The sequence below is a fragment of the Cebus imitator genome, unplaced genomic scaffold (genome assembly GCF_001604975.1).
Source record: "Cebus imitator isolate Cc_AM_T3 unplaced genomic scaffold, Cebus_imitator-1.0 Scaffold464, whole genome shotgun sequence".
Taxonomy (NCBI): domain Eukaryota; kingdom Metazoa; phylum Chordata; class Mammalia; order Primates; family Cebidae; genus Cebus; species Cebus imitator.
Window position 1 is genome coordinate 1040119 of NW_016107779.1, and position 21196 is coordinate 1061314.

General features: G+C 56.6%; 1 protein-coding gene across 2 annotated transcripts in view; it reads left to right on the forward strand.

Annotated features, from left to right (window-relative positions):
• The first annotated feature begins 9270 nt into the window (after positions 1-9270).
• TRPV1 (transient receptor potential cation channel subfamily V member 1) overlaps positions 9271-21196 on the forward strand; it is a 28013-nt gene continuing 16087 nt past the window's right edge. Inside the window, exons 1-8 of one of the 2 annotated variants that reach the window (XM_037732702.1) lie at positions 9271-9383; positions 14325-14641; positions 15659-15825; positions 15898-16050; positions 16561-16701; positions 16843-17141; positions 18481-18660; positions 20615-20773. In XM_037732702.1, coding sequence (XP_037588630.1) covers positions 14358-14641; positions 15659-15825; positions 15898-16050; positions 16561-16701; positions 16843-17141; positions 18481-18660; positions 20615-20773 — 1383 coding nt within the window. In that variant the 5' untranslated portion in view covers positions 9271-9383; positions 14325-14357. Of the gene's footprint in view, positions 9384-14324; positions 14642-15658; positions 16051-16560; positions 16702-16842; positions 17142-18480; positions 18661-20614; positions 20774-21196 lie in introns of both variants that reach the window. The other variant, XM_017512206.2, reaches the window with a different exon arrangement.

Consider the following 21196-nt stretch of genomic DNA (forward strand, 5'->3'; position numbering starts at 1 on the left):
GGCTCGAGTGCAGTGGTGCAACCCCAGCTCACTGCAATCTCCTCCTTCCAGGCTCAAGCAATTCTCCTGCCTCAGCCTCCCGAGTAGCTGGGATTACAGGCATGTGCCATCACACCCGGCTAATGTTTGTATTTTTAGTAGAGACGGGGTTTCACCGTGTTGGCCAGGCTGGTCTTGAACTCCTGGCCTCAGGTGATCCACCCGCCTTAGCCTGTCAAAGTGCTGAGATTACAGGTGTGAGCCACCACGACCGGCCTGCTACTGTAATTTTTTTCTCAGCCAGAATGAGTTTAAGACGTCATTGGAGCCCCCGAGGAAGGTGCATGAGAGAGAAGGCTGAGGAGGCCAGAGTCCTGTCTGCTGGGAGAAGCCAGGCCCTCTGACCTCAGGGCAGCTGCCTGCCTCTGCTGCCCAGCATGCTGTGATGGGGCCTGTGTAAGGTTAGGAACTGATGGACAGCCAGCATGCTCAGGCAGCCTAGCCTTGTGTCTGGGGTGGCCCCAGAACTCTGGCCCCTTTCCAGACTATGCGTCCACTCTGCTTCTGAGGACAGCTTTGGAGGGTCTGTGCTTGTCAGTGGACCGGCTTCCGGTGCTGCTTCCATTGCCTGCAGCCTGGAGCCTTGTCTGGGTGGGGGATGAGTGCAGCAGCCTAAAGTGACAATCCCTTGTGGCTTCCACCCTCCTTCCCAGGAGGTCCCAGTAGGTGGCTTGAGGCCAGCTCGCTTCTGAAGTGGCGAGCTGGCCCCGGTGCTGGCTGCCGGTATCCCGATGTTCTGAGCCCACAGCAGGGCCACACTTTCCCTCCTGACCCACTTCGGCTGGTGGCGTGTGACAGGGAACGCGGGTCACTCCTGGGCAGAAGTCTTTAGGAGCTGGCTGGCTATTTGCCGTGCTCCTTTGCCACAAGTGACTGGCAGTGCCCCAGAGAGTGGCAGATTTGTCAGCCTGGGGCCCTGAGTGAGGATGGCAGGCTGCAGAGCCCTCACCCACTAGCAAGGGACATGCAGTGGGACTGAGAAGTAAACCTTTGGGTCGGGCGAGGTGGCTCCCGCCTGGACTCCTAGCGCTTCCAGAGGCCGAGGAGGGCGGATCACTCGAGGTCAGGACTTCCGAGACCAGCCTGGACAACACGGTGAAACCTGTCTCTGCTAAAAATACAAAAAAATTAGCCAGGCATGGTGGCGGGCACCTGTAGTCCCAGCTACTCGGGAGGCTTAGACAGGAGAACTGCTTGAACCCAGATGGCAGAGGTTGCGGTGAGCAGAGATTGCACCACTGCACACCAGCCTGGCCACAGAGCGAGACTCCATCTCAAAAAAATAATAAATAAACAAACCTTTGATGTTTGAAGCCACTGAGATTTGGGGGTCGTCACCACAGCAGGCAGCCTCAGCAGCCTGCACCTGGGAGGTGTCCCAAGCACCCAGCAGAGACCCAGGCAGCCGCATTTTCTGAGCATCTCATAGGAGCTGGGTGTTCCATCAGGGACTGCCCCCTGTTGAATTTCCATCACAAGACAATGGAAAAATACCGATGGTTGGTTATATAAACAGACCCCAGGAAAAAACAAAGACACACAGTGACAGCACCCATATGCCCAGAGGGAGGAGAAATTCATTCTCTACACAGGTGACATTGAACTTAGCCTCCCAGAGTTTCCATCCACGGTTACTAATGACAATTCACATTTTTTTGCGAAACTGCTGTGTACTGGGATCTGATCTAAACTTTACTGGTTTGATTTCATCTTTTTGTTTTTTTGAGACGGAGTCTTACTCTGTCAGGCTGGAGTGCAAGTGGCACGATCTCGGCTCACTGCAACCTCCGCCTCCTGGGCTCAAACGATTCTCATGCCTCAACCTGCCAGTAGCTGGGATTACAGGCATGCAGCCCCACGCCTAGCTAATTTTTTGTTATTTTTAGTAGAGACGGGCTTTTGCCACGTTGCCTCAGCTGGTCTTGAACTTCTGGCCTCAAGTGATTCACCCACCTCAGCCTCCCAAAGTGTTGGGATTATAGGCGTGAGCCACCTCACCCAGCTTCACTTAATCTTGGTAATAATCCTAGAAGGTGGGTAGTGTTATTCCCATTTCACAGATGGAAAAACTGATACGCAAAGTTAAGTAAGTTACCTGAGGTCACAGTGCTAGGATTCAAACCCCAGAACCCACTCTTTTTAGCATCTAGGCAGAGGGGCCAGGCTAGGTAAATGTATTTACATTAAAATGATTGTCATGTCCAGGGTGTGACAAATTGGTGTGACGTGGTCATAGGGTGAATGAAGGGATGTTATAGGCGTTTTGGCTGGAAGTGCTGGCCACACTCTGAAGGGTCTTGCATGCCAGGCTGAGGGGTTTGGACTGTCTCCTGTAGACAGCGGGGCTTGGAGGACTGGGGCCTTTGGGGAAGAGCTGACGGTGCGGACACTGGATTGGAGGACGGCCGTTCCAGGAGGCAGCCAGCTGCAAAACAGCCTGAAGAGATGGTGGGCCAGACCCAGTTCAGGGCAGGGGAGGGGCCCGCAGCCCACCAGCCCCTCCTTCCCCTGCCACACACTCCCGGCCTCTGGTCCCGGACTCTGTCCATATCATGTGTATGTGGCTTTCATCTTCTCTATTTTTCTCTTCTTTTTCCTCTTCCTCCTCCTCCGCCTCCTCCTCCTCCTCCTTCTTTTTTTTTGAGACAGAGCCTTGCTGCGTCCCCCAGGCTGGAGTGCAAAGGCGTGAGCTCAGCTCACTGCAATCCCCGATGCCCGGGTTCAAGCAATTCTCCTGCCTCAGCCTCCCTAGTAGCTAGGATTATAGACATGTGCCACCACACCCGGCTAATCTTTTGGTATTTTTAGTAGAGACGGGGTTTCACCATGTTGGCCAAGCTGGTCTCAAACTCCTGATCTCAGGTAATCCGCCCGCCTCAGCATCCCAAAGTGCTGGGATTCCAGGCGTGAGCCACCCGCCCGGCCTAGCTTTCTCTTCCTCTGAAGTGGACGGAAAGCTCCATGAGAGCAGGTGCCTGTTAGGCGTCCTCTGCCGAGGCCCATGTTTGGCATGTCCTCCTCGCAGGGGAGTCCTTCTCCTTGTCCGGGACGCAGCCCGAGGGCTGTGTGCCCACGGCACAGGTCTTCCTGGTGGCACATTCGCCATCGTATTCCAGCTGCAGGGGAAGCCAGGACCCGGCTCACCCTTTGTTAGGGCCTCTTGGCCCGGGAGCCCCTGGCCTGTGCCTGTTACTGGGTGCCCTGCCCTGCCTAGTGTCAGAGACAGCCTGTGCAGATCTTCCCTTCCCGTCTGCCTTGGGCTCCTGGAGCTCAGAGACCACCCTGTTCCGCGCACTGCTCTGCCAGGGGATCTGCAGAGCACGTGGCGGGCCCTCGGGAAAGAGGGGCCCACCTGCCCACCTTCCCTCTCCCCTCAGCCACGGCTTGCAGTGAGACAGTCCTGATATAGAAAGGCTCACTTGTGTGACTCATCAAACATTCAGCAAACCTTGTTTTTTTCATTGAAAAACAATTAGTCATAACTTTGAGCTAATGGCCGGATACAGCTCAGCAGTCAGCAGATGTGGTCCTCACGCTGAAGTAATGAAGATGAAAACAATAATCTCTCAAGCCTGCCTAGAGCTTTGCCAGGCTCCGAGCCCATTCACACCCACTCTCCTTCCTAATCCCAGAAAAGCCCCGTAAGGCAGGTAGGGCAGGTGCTCTTGGCTGTTTTGTGGAGGAGGAAGCTGACCCAGGGTTCAGCCGCCAGCCCAAGTCCATATACCGGCATCTAGCACACAAGGGCATCTTCCGTGCCAGGTCCAGTCTCAGCCCACCTGCCGCCCCTCCATCGGCCCTTGTCTCTCTCGTTCCCAGTCCCTGCCCTGGGACACATGGCTCCAGTGTTCTGCACTGAGTGGGTGTCTGACCCCTCCCCAGCTCAGACTTCAAGCTCCAGCCACTTCCAGAGGGTTGCTGACCCTCTCAGAGACCCCTGCCCTCCCCGGGAGCTGGTCTTTTAGACCCATGTGGGCACCCGCTGGCACGAACACGGAGACCAAATGCAGAAAGGAGGGTATTTTTCTTCCAGGTTTGCTGTTTGCCATCTGGATCTCTGATCCCTGAAGCCTTGTGAAATCTCAGAAGCAAGACACGAAAATCAGGGAAGTTAAACCTCAACGCAAGATGTAGAAAGACCAAGATGAGACTAGCAAAGCTGACCCTGTGCCCGGGCAGGTTACAGGCACCTGCCACCGCCCCTCAGCCACTCTCCCACCCTCAGTCCCCGCCTGGTTCCTCCCGGAGACGCGGGGCTGCTGAGCCCCAATTTTGATCATCAGGCTCCGTCAACACATGGGTATTTGCAGGTTTCTATCTGCTCTACAAAGTCCAGACTCAGACTTTTTTTTGTTTTTTTTTGGTCTTCTGTTTTTTGAGACAGAGTCTCGCTCTGTTGCCAGGCTGGAGTGCAGTGGTGTGACGCCACCATGCCTGACTAATGTTTTTGGATTTTTAGTAGAGACGGGTTTTCACCATGTTGGCCAGGATGGTCTCCATCTCTTGACCTCATGATCTGCCCACCTTGCCCTCCTAGAGTGCAGGCGTGAGCCATGGCACCCAACCCAAACTTTTTTTTCTTTTGAGACAGAGTCTTGCTCTGTTGCCCAGGATGGAGTGCAGTGGCGCAATCTCAGCTCACTGCAACCTCCACCTCCCAGGTTCAAGCAATTCTCCTGCCTCCTTTCCGATGCTCGCCACCACACTCCCAGCTAATTTTTGTATTTTTAGTGGAGATGGGGTTTCGTTGTGTTGGCCAGGCTGGTCTTGAACTTCTGACCTTAGGTGATCTGCCCGCTTCAGCCTTCCAAAGTGCTGGGATGGTAGGCGTGAGCCACCGAGCCAGGCTGGGCCTCAAATCTTGAGAGGGACCCGGGTAGGTGAAGAAAACCAATCTGTTCCCCCTGGCCAGTGTCAAGAGCTCGGCTTAAGTCAATGTGCCCCCTGCTGGTAACAGTAAAAGAAAACTGCCACCATTAGCAACGTTAGCGGGCATGTAGCGTCCATCGGGCCAGACTTGGCCCAGCGCCTGCTGGTGGGTCCACAGACACTTTCCTGAACTGCCCCTCGGCTTCAGCAAACCTGGACTTGGAGAAGCGCCCTCCCTCCCAGAAGTCATTAAAACTCCTCTACTCACAAAGAGTTTTAATGGGTACATCATTACATAGTTGCAAAAATATCCTGTTTGAAATTATGACCCAGAAAACCGCACTGATGGCCATGATGGCCAGCCCGGAGGTCTCGTCCCCGCCACCATGTGGAGAGTTTTAGAGGAATCATTTGGTGACGGTGCTGTTTAGATAAAGCCAAAAGCCAAGCCCACAAGCAGCTCCTGAGTGCAGCTTCGAGCAAGGCATGGGCCAGGTTCGGAGACGGGATGGCAGGCTTGAGAGCCATACCTCACCCTGGAGACGCTTAAAATCTGCAGAGCGAGACACAAGAAAATCATGCTGTTAAATGTCAGTACGGGATTCAGAATGCTCCAGACGAGACTAGTGTTGCCATCACCGTCCTCGGGCAGGTTCATAGCCTGTCTGTGCTTCATTTCCTTATCTGTAAATGCGGACAAACTTGTACTCACCTCATGAACTCTTTGCAAGGGTCTGATGAGATAGTGCGGATGAAGCGCTTGTGCCAGCACCCAGGACCTGAGACGCACTCAGCACACACGCACAGCCATCATCGTGTCTTCATTGTGGCCATAGGTTCTGTGCCACTTGCCGTAGGAAGGAGTCTAGAAGTGAGCGCTCCTGGAGCTGGGTGCTGTAGCTCGCGTCCATAATCCTTGCAAGCTGGGAGGCCGAGGTGGGGATCACGTGAACTCAGGAGTTCGAGGCCAGCCTGGGCAAGATGGGGAGACTGTCTTGCTCCAAAAAAAAAAAAACCAAAAATACACACACAAACAAAGAAGGCCAGACGTGGAGGCTCCCGCCTGTCACCCAGCACTTTGGGAGGCTGAGGCGTGTGGATCATGAGGTCAGGAGATCAAGACCATCCTGGCCAACATGGTGAAACTCCATCTCTACTAAAATACAAAAAAGTTGGCTGGTGTGGTGGTGCACACCCATAGTCCCAGCTACTCGGGAGGCTGAGGCAGGAGAACTGCTTGAACCCAGGAGGTGGAGGTTGCAGTGAGCCAATTTCGCGCCATTACACTCCAGCCTGGGAGACAGAGCAAGACTCTATGAGGAAAAAAGAATTAACCAGGCATGGTGGTGTACACCTGTAGTCCCAGCTACTTGGGAGATTGAGGCAGGAGGATCCTTTGAGCCCAGGAGTGGAGGTTGCAGTGAGCTATGATTGTGCATCACTGCACTCCAGCCTGGGTGACAAAGCAAGATCTTACCTCTTAAAATAAACAATAAAACAGAAGTGAGCTCTTTTTTTCTGAGGCCCTTGAGGAGGAGGACTTTGGGAAGAGGTGGGATTTGAGCATCCCTGGGGCTCACCTCGCACCCGAAGATGGGTTAAATGGGGTACTGGGATGGAGGAGGGTGGGGAAAGGGTGGGGGCAGCACAGTTAGTGTGGCTGGGAAGGGCTGTGTCCAGGTGGCAGAAAATGGGTCACGGTGGGAGAGGAGACTGGGTCTGTGGGCTCAGGGTGTGGGGGTGGGGCTTTGCTCAGCAGTGGGGACCCCTGAGAGGCAAGGGGGCATGATCAGGATGAGGCTCCAGGACTGCTGATCTGGAGGTGATGGGTTGTGGGAGGCTGGACCAGGGAAAGGAGGCACTTCTGGTCGTTCAGGTGAGAAGGAGCTCCCAGGTAGAGGAGGGATGGACAGAAGCCACAGAAACAGCCCAGAGAGGGCAGAGAAGGAGAGGTCGGAGGTAACAAGGGACACCAGGTTTGGTGACCAGAAGGAAGTTGGCGCTTTTACAGGCAGGGAGGGCTCAGGGGAGTGGATGTGGAGGGAGGAGGAGCCCGTCATGGGAGATGCTGGGGGAGGGGCGTGTGGCCTTCACCAGCAGATTCCAGGAGGCAGGGATGCGGCTCAGGGGAGAGGGCCGGGTGGATACTGGATGAAGCAGTTGATGACTTGGACACATCAGACGGGTCCTGGGAGGGGCCGGGAGAAGGTCCCCAAGGACGGTGGTGCAGCGGGAGATGGTAAGGCTGCGAACGAGGTCCTGGGAGCCCTGTGTGTGGGGAATGGCAAGAGGACAAGAGCTGCCAAGGAGTCCCGGCAGGAGCCGCCAGGGTGGGAGGAGGGCCAGGGTTTCCTGCAGGCTTCAGAGCAGGCATGCGCCCTGTGGGCGCCCTGCAGACTCCGGTGATACTGTCAGCACCATGGGCGCTGTTAACAAGGGGGCGGACACGTTCAGTGACATGTGCTGTGTTCACTGGAGACAGCGCTTTTTTTTTTTTTTTTTTTTTTTTTTTTTTTTTTGAGATGGGGTCTCGCTCTGTTGCCCAGGCTGAGTGCAGTGGTGCCGTCTCGGCTCACTGCAACCTCCATCTCTCAGGTTCAAGTGATACCTCAGCCTCCCAAGTAGCTGGAACTACAGGCATGCAACACCACACCCAGCTATTTTTTTTTTTTTTTATTTTTATTTTTAGTAGAGACAGGGTTCCACTATGTTGGCCAGGCTGGTCTCAGACTCCTGAGCTCAGGCACTCTGCCCACCTTGGCCTCCCGAGTAGCTGGGATCATAGGCATGCACCACCGTGCCCAGCTATTTTTTTTTGTATTTTTAGTAGAGATAGGGTTCTAGTATGTTGGCCAGGCTGGTGTCAAACTCCTAAGCTCAGGCAATACGCCCACCTCAGCCTCCCGAAGTGCAGGATGACAGTCATGAACCACTGCGCCCGGCTCGGTGCTGTTGTTACTGGAGGCAGAAATCACTTTGGAGGCTAAGGCAATGGTTCTGGAGAAGTGTGACCCTCCCCTTTCCAGCCCCTGCTCTATACGACAACATCAGAAGGAAATGATCCCAGAGGACTAGAGAGGCGAGGGGTCCCCACTGCTGAATCTCTCAGATATTACACATCTCACTTCTGGGTTTATGTGTGCCCAAAAGAATGGAAAGCCGGGACAGGAACAGATGTTTGCACGCGTGTGTTCATGGCAGCACGAGTCACTGCGACCAAAAGGTGGAGGCAAGCCAGGTGTTGATCGGCTGGTGAGTGGATGAGCGAATGGGTCCGTCTGCCCCACGCCCCAGGGGACTATTGCTCAGCCTTAAAAGGGAAGGAGGCTGGGCGCAGTGGCTCACACCTATAATGCCAGCACTTTAGGAGGCTGAGGTGGGTGGATCATGAGGTCAAGAGATCGAGACCATCCTGGTCAACATGGTGAAACCCCGTCTCTACTAAAAATGTAAAAATTAGCTGGGCGTGGGGGCATTCGCCTGTAGTCCCAGCTACTCGGGAGGTTGAGGCAGGAAAATTGCTTGAACTCAGGAGGCGGAGGTTGCGGTGAGCTGAGATCGCACCATTGCACTCCAGCCTGGGTAACTCCATCTCAAAAAAAAAAGGGAAGGAGATGCTGTCGCAGGCTACAACACGATGAATCTTGGGGACATTATGCTAAGTGAAAGAAGCCAGTCACAAAAAACACAAATACGGTATGATTCCTTATCAGAGAACTCCTGGAATAGTTAAATTCATCAAGACAGAAAGTTGAATGGTGATGGTTAGGGGCTTGGAGCTGGGAAGGGCAGTTAGTGTTTAATGGGTGCATAGTTTCAGTTTGGGATGATGAAAAGGTTCTGTGCATGGGTGACGCTGATGGTTGTACAACAGTGTGAATGTGCACAGTGACGCTGAGCTGTATTGTTAAGAATGGTTCATACAGTACATTTTGTTACATATATTTTGCCACAATTTATAAACAAGAATGAATTCTAAGGTTCATTTTAATTGAAGGTTACATGGCACACATAGCATAAAAAGGTGTCTAAGTAGATGCCTCTCTTGGGGGTCTTCTCTTCTGTGCATTTAGGGTGGTTCAAAGTGGAGTGATAAAATAGTCATCGTTGTCTGTGTTCCGTGGTTCCCTGACGAACCCCCCGTTGGGAAAGGCTGGGACCTGGCTGACCCAGAAGTCCCCCTCGCTCCCAACCCCTATTCCAGGTTTGGGCAGCCGGGAACGAGAGGCCTAAGAGAGTCGGGAACGGGTTCAAGGTTGTGCGGAGTCTCAAAGCCGGCATTGTGTGATGGACGGCAGGACCGTCCACTCCTTCTTCATTTTGGACACGGGACAGTTGCAGGACTCTGCTTTTGCTGTCACCAACTGTGAATGTGCATTTGCGGAGCTCCAAGCGAGCGCAGGAGCCGCGGGCTTGGGAGGCCGAGCAGCGCCCTCCTTCCCTGAGAGCAGAGGTTGCACCTCTGGCTGGCTCTGGTAAGTGCTCTCCAGCCCTGGCACGCCTGGAGGAGGGGCAGCGGCTAAGTGGTTTCTGAAAAAGGGCAAAAATGATGGGAAAAGCTTTGGGATCCTCTGGGAATCGGAGCCGCAGCAAAGGCAGTTGCTTGCATTGCTGGAAGCGCTTTTTCCTTGAGTGCCAAAGTGTGCCCACAGCCCACTCCTGCCAGATCAGGGCAGCAGCTGCCGGGGCAGGCCCCGGGACCCTCACGGAGGCAGGGAGGCCGCTCTTCTCCCACACAAGCCCCGCTCTCCCTTCGTGTAGCAACTGCCTTCGAGCCCACGAGCACCCGTGGGTCTGCGGTGTGCCTGCGTGTAGCTGGTGAGTCCGTTTCTTTGTGTGATGGTCCAGGGAGACGTTAGCTGTGAGGATGGCGTAGTGACAGTGGCCAAAACCTGCCACTTTCCAGCTGTGTGGCAATGGGCAGCTCAACCCGCCCCTCTGTGCCGCGGTTATCCCGTCTGAAAACGGGGATGGTGACAGGGCTGCCTGCAAGGTGGTTGTGAGGCCGCAGTGAGGCTGCGGTGCGCTCCGCCTGGCTCCTCGTGAGCCTGGGAGGGGGTGGACGTGGCTGTCACCACGGCTGCTTCTTCTTGCAGCCTTGCTGCTGAGGTTGCTGGTGTGTGGCTGGAGGCTTTCTCTGTGGAGTGCATGAGCGGGCTGGGAAGCAGGTGTCCTGGCTTCTGGGGCTTCTCTTGTCTCTCTTTGTTCCCCCCGCCCGGGGTTGGGAAGCCCGCAGCCCACCACCACCCTTTGAGAGAAGGGACTCTTGAGAATAACCCAGGCTGGGCCCTGGGCCAGTGTTCTCCCAGCTTCCAGAAAGTCCCCAGTGGTGAGCAGGAGGTGCTCCCAGGAACTTGGAGGGCTGCTTGTTAGGGATGGATGCTTTGGGCAGAGGGGGGAGTGGGGGAGCCACACCCCAGGTTGTCTCCCCTGCACTGGGGAGAGAAGGGATCTTTCCCCCAGATGGTGGACAGTGTCCATTCTGGCTTTGGAGTTGAGAAAGACTCGGAGATCAAATCAGGTCTCTGTGGGCAGCATCAATTTTGCTAGGATTGTCCTTTAGTCCAGATTTATGAGTTCGTGAGTCTTGTGTAAACCAGAATCACCATCTCCATCATACAGCCGACACTCATTTGCCTAAATCATGGCCGAAGTTCCCTGACCACTGTAGAGTGTTTTGCGGGGACAGATGTGTCACCAGGGGCTCAGGTGCAGGGCACAGTCTAGGCCGGGCAGTGGAGGACTGCCCTGCCCCTGCCCCCCCGCCCAACCCAGGGCACATGGCCCCTTGGTTCCTGTCCCACCCCGTTCCCTGGAAGAAGCTTAGTTTCCAGGAGGGAATCAGGTGCAACTGACTGACTGAATGATAGCACAATCCGGCTGCTTCTTGTCGGCTGGGTTTGGTGGGACTGGGACCCGTCGGAGGAAGAGGCAGCGCTGCTCAAGGAGAACGTTGTGAAAGGTTCACGGAGGCTCCGGGTAACAGGTGCTCCCTCGCTGGCTGCTAGGGCTGCGTGTTGGGGACTGGCTTATTCTCGGAGACCACAGACATCTCTGGGACAGCCAGGCATGGGTATGGCCTGGGTCTTAGTCACACTGCATTTTGGAGTTCCTAAGCTGCTTGTTTGAGTGGGAGGGTGCTTCAGGTGCAGGTCTTATGCCTGGCCCCAGGGGTGAGAGGGCCTCTTCTGATTGCTCCCCCAGGCCCTGCTGTGGGGTCTGGGTCTGAGTTTAACAGCTGAGAGAGAGCCCAGACCTCCAGCACAGAGGTAGAGTGTTGGAGATGCTCTGGAGCCAGCCTGCCTGGGATCAAGGCCGGGCTCTGCCTCTGCGTGACCTCGGGGACGTGACATAACTGCCCCGTGCCTCAGTTTCCTCATCTGTGAACTATTTCCCTCCGGCGCACGTTGTGGGAATTTAGCGAGTGAAGGAATGCGAGTGCTCAGAACCATGTTTGCTTTGCACATAGCACGTGCTCAAACGCGTCCATTCTTCTGATTCTCATTCGCTTCTGGTGCCTTTTAAGCGCTGCCAGCCTCCCCGTGCTGTGAACAGTCCTTGTCAGGGCGTTATCTTCAGAAAGCACAGATTGGCACCCAGCCCCTAGGCTCCCAAATGTACGAATGGTTTCCCGCCGTCCACGCAACAGGCTTTCGGGTCCTTGGAGTTCAGGGCTCACGGCCATCTGGTTCCAACCCTGCGCCTGTCTTCCTGTCCGTGACTGCCTCTTCTTCAGCTGCTCCGGAGTTCCTGCTTCTCTCCCACAGGCTCAGCTCATCTGTCACCAACTCCTTGGAGCCCTCCCCAGCACCCTGCCCCCTGCTCCTCCTGGTTTCTCTCAGCTGGGGCTGACTCCTCTCTGTGCCCCCAGCACAGGGCTGGACTCCGGGGGGGAGGACTCAGTAGATGGGTGTTGAGTGATGGGGTGAGGGAAGCGGCTTTCTGTGGCCAGGATCACTTCCTGCTGCAGGGTGTCCACCTGATGGGTGAGTCAGAGCCAGACTCAGGCCTGTTGAGAGTGGATCAACAGGCAGGCAGGAGCTGGCCGGCAGCCAGCGCTGGTCCTGCTCACAGCCTGCGCCGTGGTGAGGCTGCCTCTGTTTTTTCACGGACCTGGCTTGAGAACCTAGCTGGTTTATGGCCGTGGCCCAGCTGCGAGCTCTGCAGTTTTGCTGCCTGGATTTTCACTTGCAAATGCAGGATTGGGAGTCTCTCTGAGCTATTCTGGCCTGGGGGGCTGCCTGATTATATATTTTTTAAAAAAGCAAATGCAGGACTGGAGAAGCCTCTCGTCCCTTCTGCGGCTGTTTTCCGGATTCTAGCCACTGCCAGAGCATCAGTCTTCCTAACTTCCTAAGGAAATGGGGATGAGAAGGATCTGATTGCTCTCATTTCCCCCTGGTGCCCAGCACCCAGCGAAGCTTCTTTTTTTTTTTTCAGACGATGTTTCGCTCTGTCGCCCAGGCTGAGTGCAATGGCGCCATCTCAGCTCACTGCAACCTCCACCCCCTGGGTTCAAGCGATTCTCCTGCCCTCCCAAGTAGCTGGGATTACAGGTGCCCACCACCATGCCTGGGTAATTTTGTAGTTTTAGTAGAGAAGCGGGTTTCACCATATTGGCCAGACTGGTCTTGAACTCTTGATCTCAGGTGATCCACTGGCCTTGGCCTCCCAAAGTGCTGGGATTACAGGTGTGAGCCACGGTGCCCGGCCCAGTACAGCTTCTTCTTAGATGGATCAGGCAAGGTCCCTGCCCCGGAGGAGGTCTCAGAGCACGGGAGAGATGGAGAAATATAGCAGTGACAGACAGCCATTGCTAGGCCACATGGTGGGCTGTGTGGGATGGACGGTCAGTGGGCTGGGACACTCTTCAGAGGATGGCGGGAAGCGTGACCAGGGCAGTGATTTGGGGGCTTCACAGAGGAGGCGGCATCAGTGCTGGATCCTGAGGAGAAGTAGCATCTGAGAGGTGGTAGGATTTTCGAAAGGGCAGAAGGAGGAAAAAGGCCATAGGTGGAGACCCGAGGGGAGCAGAGGCTATGGGAGGAAGGCGTGGGCCAGCCCTGGGTGCCGGGGAGTGGGGATGCCCAGCCACAGCGAGAGGGAGCCTGGGAATGCGGCTGGGATGGGGAAAGGGGCCAGGACCAGAGTGGAAACTCGTATCCGCTCACATGACCAACGACACACGATGCTGCTGCCCACTCATCTCCAGGTGTTCAGGCCTGGGAGACCCACCAGCTCCAAAAGCCTAAGTGTTGCCATCTCTACTCAAAATACAAAAATGAGCCAGGCATGGTGGCCCATGCCTGTCATCCCAGCTACTCGGGAGGCTGAGGCATGACAGTCACTTGAACCTGGGAGGTGCAGTGAGCCGAGATCCCCCATTAAACTCCAGCCTGGGCGACAGAGAGAGACGCTCTCTCAAAAAAAAAAAAAAAAAAAAAAGCCAAAACTTTCAAGGCCAGGATACTCGACACATGCTAATTCATGAAAATGACAAAAAACACAAAATCCAAAATCTTGTATAAGCTTAGTGGCTGTGGCCACTAGGTTGAAGAGCAGAGGCGAGCCAGGCCCCTGGCTGCCAGTGTGTGGAGCCGTGGCACCACAGGGCAGGCAGTGCAGGGTGTGCATCCGTGGCACCGCAGGGCAGGCAGTGCAGAGTGTGCAGCCATGGCACCTCAGGCCCCAGTGCAGTGTGTGGAGCCGTGGCACCTCAGGCCCCAGTGCAGTGTGTGCAGCCATGGCACCTCAGGGTAGGCAGTGCAGTGTGTGCAGCCGTGGCACCGCAGGGCAGGCAGTGCAGTGTGTGCAGCCGTGGCACCGCAGGGCAGGCAGTGCAGTGTGTGCAGCCATGGCACCGCAGGGCCCAGTGCAGGGTGTGCAGCCGTGGCACCGCAGGCCCATGGTGCAGCATGGGTGTGCCAGTCTCTGCTGCTCACCGTGTTCCAGGCACACAGTCAGCTTTGTTGTTTGGGCGTCTCATCACTGACAGCCTCCTTGAATTCAGCTCGCGACGGCCACCCTGGCTGTTTCCCTTGTTCTGTCTGGGGAGGAAGGCGGCACGGTGGTTATCAACCTCACTCTGCAGAGTGGGCACCTGGGGCCCTGAGAGGAGGATGGATGGGTCTAACCCAGAACCACAGACGGCTCCGAGCCGGGGCCTGTCCCTACTCCACGGTCGATGTCCGTGGCCACAGGACTTGCCTGGGCACTGTTAGCCTGCTCACCTCTGGGGCCTCTGGGGTGACAGGTTCAGTTCTGACAACACTTCAGTTCTAGGGGGCTGGTGGCAGCAGCCAGTTGGAGTTTCGGTGGACCCTGCTTCACAGGACCCTCGGCAAGGAGGGCAGGTGGGGTCTAAGGACAAGCAGTCCTCAAGCTGGGACCAATCCTGGCGTGCTGGCTGCCTGCAGGCTGTACACTGGGCCGCAGAGGATTCCCCAAGGATGAAGAAACAGAGCAGCACAGACTCAGGGGCGGCCGCAGCCCCACTCCAGCAGGACGCCTGCCCAGATCCCCCGGATGGAGACCCCCACCCCGGGCCACCTCCAACCAAGCCTCACCTCTCCACGACCAGGAGCCGTGCCCGGCTCTTTGGGAAGGGCGATTCAGAGGAGGCTTTCCCGGCGGGTTGCCCCCATGAGGAAGGTGAGCTGGTCTCCTGCCCCACCATCACAGTCAGCCCTGTCATCACCATCCAGAGGCCTGGGGACGGCCCCACCTGTGCTAGGTAAGTCTGCGTCTGGAGACCCCTCCCTGCCAGGAGCCCCACTGGCCATAGAGATGCCACAGGGTGGTCTGGCTTCTGGGCTAAATGTCACAAAGCCAGGGGGCTGGAGAGCCTTAGAGGTGGTCTGGTCCAGCGTCCTTCCTCCTGGGACCTCATGGGATGCACAGTCACGGGGCTGGTGTGCTGGGTCTAGGTGTCCACGGCTGCAATCCCTACCAGCCACAAACACTTGGACTTGAAGTCTAAAAGCTGTTTAAAGAGTACAGAACAGCTCCAGTGAGCTCCAAGGCAGGGCAGGGAGGCCATAGGCTGGCTGACTTCCGGGGAGCGTGAGACCACCTTTTCCCTCAGCAGGGGCTGTCTGTACCCCTGCTGCCAGCTCCCCCTGTCCCCACCAGGCTCCTGCCTCCTGAGCACCCGAGCAGGTGGAGAAGCCAGTGGTCTGGAAGTAGCAAGATGACTTTCTAGATGGTGTCTATAGACAGGTTAGGGGCATAATGGGGACACACGTGCCCCACTGTCCCTGTTACAGTATATTGGTTTTCTGGAAAGTCACTGAGACGGAGGGGTAGCTTTTATTTTTTATTTTATTTTTATTTTTTGAGACGGAGTCATGCTCTGTTGCTCAGGCTGGAGTGCAATGGCACGGTCTCAGCTCACTGCAACCTCTGCCTCCCGGTTTCAAGTGATTCTCCTGCCTCAGTCTCCCAAGTAGCTGGGATTACAGGCCTGTACCGCCATGCCCGGCTAATTTTTGCATTTTTACGAGAGTCGAGGTTTCACCATGTTGGCCAGGCTGGTCTCGAACTCCTGACCTCGTGATCCGCCCACCTCAACCTCCCAAAGCGCTGGGATTACAGGTGTGAGCCAGTGCGCCCAGGCAGAGGGGTAGCTTTTATGTCATTTTTCCCCCTTTTAGTTTGCCTTGGGGTTACCTGTGTGTCCTTGACAAGCTCTGAAGGCCTGAGGGCCGAGCAGAGACCAGGGTATGAGACAGGGGCGTTTTGTGGCCTGCAGGCAGCTGTCCCAGGACTCTGTCACCGCCGGCACTGAGAAGATCCTCAGGCTCTATGATCGCAGGAGTATCTTTGAAGCCGTGGCTCAGAACAACTGCCAGGAGCTGGAGAGCCTGCTGCTGTTCCTGCAGACGAGCAGGAAGCACCTCACGGACAGCGAGTTCAAAGGTGGCCCCGGCGTGGGCTCCGGGGGGGGCCCCAGCCCTGGCCGGCCTGACCCGCCCTCTGTCTGTCTTTCAGACCCGGAGACAGGGAAGACCTGTCTGCTGAAGGCCATGCTCAACCTTCACAGCGGGCAGAATGACACCATCCCCCTGCTCCTGGAGATCGCGAGGCAGACGGACAGCCTGAAGGAGTTTGTCAACGCCAGCTACACCGACAGCTACTACAGGGGTGAGGAGGCAGCGGGCTGGACACAGCTAGTCCAGCACACAGGGAGCCAGGAGGGCACAGCTGGGCCTGGGCCTGCTGGCTCCCCTGCGTTCCTTACTCTCTGTCCCAGCCACTGTGTTGGTGGCTCCGACTCCTAGGGGGTCCCTGCCTCCCCCATCTGATGTCTCCTCCCTTGGCCCTGGAAGTCCCTGCCTCCCCCGCTGACTGGACGGTCCCAGTCCCTGGAAGTCAGAGCCTCCGGCCTTTCTCTCTGTGACTGTTCCTTGCCCAGGGGGCATTGACTCCTCTGGCTTCCAACTGGTATCTCGTGTTCCCAGGGGTCTCCTGCCTCAGGGCCTCGCTGGGCCCCTTGGGGGATCCTGGCCTGGCCTCCTGCAGTGGGGGGTCCTCCAGGCACTGTCTTCCCAGATTCTCCGGCAGCAGCTGCTGCCCGCCCAGAGCCCTTCCCAGCCCCTGCCCAGGCAGCCCCGCGGACTGCAATCACAAGCCCACCGTGCGCGTCCTCCGCAGGGCAGACAGCACTGCACATTGCCATTGAGAGGCGGAACATGGCACTGGTGACCCTCCTGGTGGAGAACGGGGCAGACGTCCAGGCTGCAGCCAACGGGGATTTCTTCAAGAAAACCGAAGGGCGGCCGGGATTCTACTTCGGTAGGGAAACTCTGCGGCCGACCCTGCCTTTTTGGCTTTTGCTAGGGGGAGGTTCGGGCAGAGACAGAGGGAGTCCTGGCGGGTGGCTCAGGGACAGCTGGATCTCCCTCCTGAGGCCCACCTGGGCCTGCGTTCGTGCAGGTGAGCTTCCCCTGTCCCTGGCCGCCTGCACCAACCAGCTGGGCATCGTGAAGTTCCTGCTGCAGAACTCCTGGCAGCCAGCCGACATCAGCGCCCGGGACTCGGTGGGCAACACGGTGCTACACGCCCTAGTGGAGGTGGCTGACAACACGGCCGACAACACCAAGTTTGTGACGAGCATGTACAACGAGCTTCTCATCCTGGGGGCCCGGCTGCACCCCACGCTGAAGCTGGAGGAGCTCACCAACAAGAAGGGGATGACGCCGCTGGCTCTGGCTGCTGGGACCGGCAAGATCGGGGTAGGAGGGGTCCGGCCCAGGCTGCGGCGATGAGGGGACGGTGGCGTGGGAGGGACTGTGGGCTTGATGCGGAGGCCGGCATCACTCTCTGCGTGTGCGGGACTCTGATTCTGTCACACCAGCCTGCAGGGCTGTTAGAATACGTCTGAGAAATTGGGAGCCTCGGGCAGAACCCTGCATGGCTGATGGGACCATTTTGGATTTCCAGCTCTGAGTATCAGCAACAAGACACGGTGGGGCGGGGTGATGAGCGATGGAGGTGGGACAGCCTAGGGTGGGACAGAGCAAAAGCTGTTGTGGTGGGCGCCGTGACTCACGCGTGTAATCCCAGCACTCCGGGAGGCCAAGGCGGGCGGATCACCTGAGGTCAGGAGTTCGAGACCAGTCTGACCAACCTAGTGAAACCCCGTCTCTACTAAAAATACGAAAATTAGCCAGGTGTGGTGGCGGATGCCTGTAATACCAGCTACTCAGGAGGCTGAGGCAGGAGATTTGCTTGAACCCAAGAGCCGGAGGTTGCAGTGAGCTGAGGTTGCACCACTGCACTCCAGTCTGAGTGACAGAGCAAGACTCTGTTTCAAAAAAGAAAAAGAAAAAAGAAAAAGCTGTTGGTGTATTTCCACGACAGGCAGGAACTGCTTTAGGTGACAACGCTGATCTCCAGCTTCTGGCCTCAACTGATCCTTCCACCTCAGCCTCCCAAGTAGCTGGGATTACAGGCAGAAGCCACTCCGTCTGGCTCTCATTTCTTGCATTCTCTTTATTTCTTTCTGGCTTGAGGTGTTTGAGAATGAACCACCACGTCCTTCATGGTAAGATGGTAGAGCTGAGGCTTGTGGTGGGGCGACACCGGGCCTGCTGTAGTGCAGGTAGCATCTGAGTCAGCGGCTGGTTGATTTTTTATTTTTATTTTTTAAGATGGAGTTTCGCTCTTGTTGCCCAGGCTGGAGTGCAATGGCACAATCTTGGCTCACTGCAACCTCCACCTCCCAGGTTCAAGCGATTCTCCTGCCTCAGCCTCCCGAGTAGCTGGGATTACAGGCGCCCACCACCATCCCTGCCTAATCTTTTGTATTTTTAGTCGGGACAGGGTTTCATCATGTTGGCCAGGCTGGTCTCAAACTCCTGGCCTCAGGTGATCTGCCCACCTTGGCCTCCCAAAGTTCTGGGATGACAGGTGTGAGCCACCACGCCCGGCCTGCTGGTTGATCTTAATGGTGGTCAGGAAGGGGGTGGGGACTCACCTGGTGCTTGGGCTGGGAAGCAGAGCGGTTGTTGGGGTGCTGTCTAGGGCTGGGCCCCGGCTGGCCTCTGACGGGCTCCTGATCCCTGGGCGCAGGTCTTGGCCTATATTCTCCAGAGGGAGATCCAGGAGCCCGAGTGCAGGCACCTGTCCAGGAAGTTCACCGAGTGGGCCTACGGGCCTGTGCACTCCTCACTCTACGACCTGTCCTGCATCGACACATGTGAGAAGAACTCGGTACTGGAGGTGATCGCCTACAGCAGCAGCGAGACCCCTGTGAGTGGCCCGGCAAGCCAGGGAGGGCCTCTTGGCCTCTGCCCAATTCCAGCCCTGTCCCAGCCCAATCCCAGCTGCATCCCAGCCCCGTCCCAGCCCAATCCCAGCCGCCTCCCAGCCCTGTCCCAGCCCCGTCCCAGCCCAATCCCAGCCCAGTCCCAGCCCCGCCCCAGCCCTGTCCCAGCCCAATCCCAGCCGCCTCCCAGCCCTGTCCCAGCCCCGTCCCAGCCCAATCCCAGCCCCGTGCCAGCCCTGTCCCAGCCCAATCCCAGCCCAATTCCAGCCCAGTCCCAGCCCAGTCCCAGCCCAATTCCAGCCCAGTCCCAGCCCAGTCCCAGCCCAATTCCAGCCCAGTCCCAGCCCAGTCCCAGCCCAATTCCAGCCCAGTCCCAGTCCCAGCCCCAGCCCCAGCCCCAGCCCCTGCTCCAGCTCCAGCTGGCATCTCACTAGTGAAAACTACTGCCCAGGCCCAGGCCCTGCAGCCTTGGGTCCCCATTCACGCCCACTGAGTTTCCCTAAGCAGAGCAAGCACACACGATGCTCATCCCGTCAAAATGGAAATGCTGTGGAGGTACCACACAAAATGGACCCACATCTGATACTACGTCAGAATGTGTAGTTTCATTTTGTTCACATAAATGGGATCAGGCTATACAGAATATATGACTTTTTTTTTTTTTTTTTTTTTTCCCCTTTCATGGTGGGGTTTTTTTTTTTTTTTTTTTTTTTTTTTTTTTTTCCCACTTCATGGTAGGGCTTGTAGATTTTTTTTTTTCTTTTTTTTTTTTGAGACAAGGCTTTGCTCTCGTCACCCAGGCTGGAGTGTATTGACGCCGTCTTGGCTCACTGCAACCTCCGCCTCCTGGGTTCAAGTGATTCTCCTGCCTCAGCCTCCCAAGTAGCTGGGATTACAGATGCCCGTCACCATGCCGGGCTAATTTTGTTTTTTTAGTAGAGATGGGGTTTCACCATGTTGGTCAGGCTGGTCTCGAACTCCTGACCTCAGGTGATCTGTCCACCTTGACCTCCCAAAGTGCTGGGATGACAGATATGAGCCACTGCGCCCGGCCGAACTTATTTTATTATTATTATTTTATCTTGTTTTTTGAGATGGTGTCTCACTCTGTCACCCACACTGGAGTGCAATGGCGTGATCTTGGCTCACTGCAACCTCTGCCTCCTGGGTTCAAGCAATTCTCCCACCTCAGTCTCCTGAGTAGCTGGGATTACAGGCACCCACCACCATGCCTGGCTAATTTTTATATTTTTGTAGAGATGGGGTTTCTCCATGTTGGCCTGGCTGGTCTCGAACTATGGATCTCAGGTGATACCCCCGGCTTCGGCCTCCCAAAGTGCTGGGATTACAGGTGTGGGCCACTGTGCCAGGCCAATGTGAACTTTATCAAAATCTCCGGGTATGAGACATTTGCCCCGAAGCATATTTGTAGTGATGGCGTCTGGCATTGTGCCCTCCCCCTGCAGGAGGGCCTGCTAGTTCCCTGCCACCCTGCCTGACCCAGGCTGGAAATGTGAGAAGTGAGGACCCAAAGGCTCTTTCCTGCCTGCCCTCAGCCCCCATGCCAGGCTCCGCCTGAGCCAACTACTTCCCATTACAGAGGGCTCTCTGGAGTGAGTTATTAGACACGTGGGTGCAGGCTGCTGGGCAGTGTTGTGGGCCATTCAGGGAGCACTTAGAGCTTGTCACTTTCACCCCATTCCCTGTGCCTTTGGGGACACTGAGGCCAAGAGGCCGGGTCCCTCCGTGAGCTGCAGCCCCGGGCTCTGGCTGCTGCTGGCTCAGACCTCCGGTGAGCCTCCGCTGCCCTGTGGGCCGAGGTCGGTCCTGCCTGGACTGTGCGAGCGACGTGGCTGTGGGGAGCACCACAGGCTGGCATGGGCGTGCCAGGCTGCTCCTGCTGCAGGAGGGAACCTCACTTCTCTCTGCTCCCTCTAGAATCGCCATGACATGCTCTTGGTGGAGCCACTGAACCGACTCCTGCAGGACAAGTGGGACAGATTCGTCAAGCGCATCTTCTACTTCAACTTCTTCATCTACTGCCTGTACATGATCGTCTTCACCATGGCCGCCTACTACAGGCCAGTGGCTGGCTTGGTGCGACCAGAGGCTCAGCCTTGTGGGCAGGGCTTTGGGTGGTGGGGAAGGGGCGTGGATGTTCCGGGAAACCTCACCGACCCCAGGCCTAGGCGCTGCCCTGGGTTCCTTCCCAGCTTGCTGGAGCGGTGGAGGGATCAGCAGGAGAGCCATGTCTCCCTGTGCCCATTTCCCTGCCTCAGGCCGCACTGGCGACCTGCCCCTTCCCTGTTCTCAGTCCCTCTCCTTTAACTTGAGGTTCTGGGGGCTGAGTGTGTGGTCACTCAGGTCCCTGATTACAGAAGAGGTGTGCTTGATTAGAAAGCACCCAGGGGCCAGGTGTGGTGGCTCACACCTGTAATCCCAGCACTTTGGGAGGCTGAGGCAGGGGGATCACCTGAGGTCGGGAGTTCGAGACCAGCCTGGCCAACATGGAGAAACCCT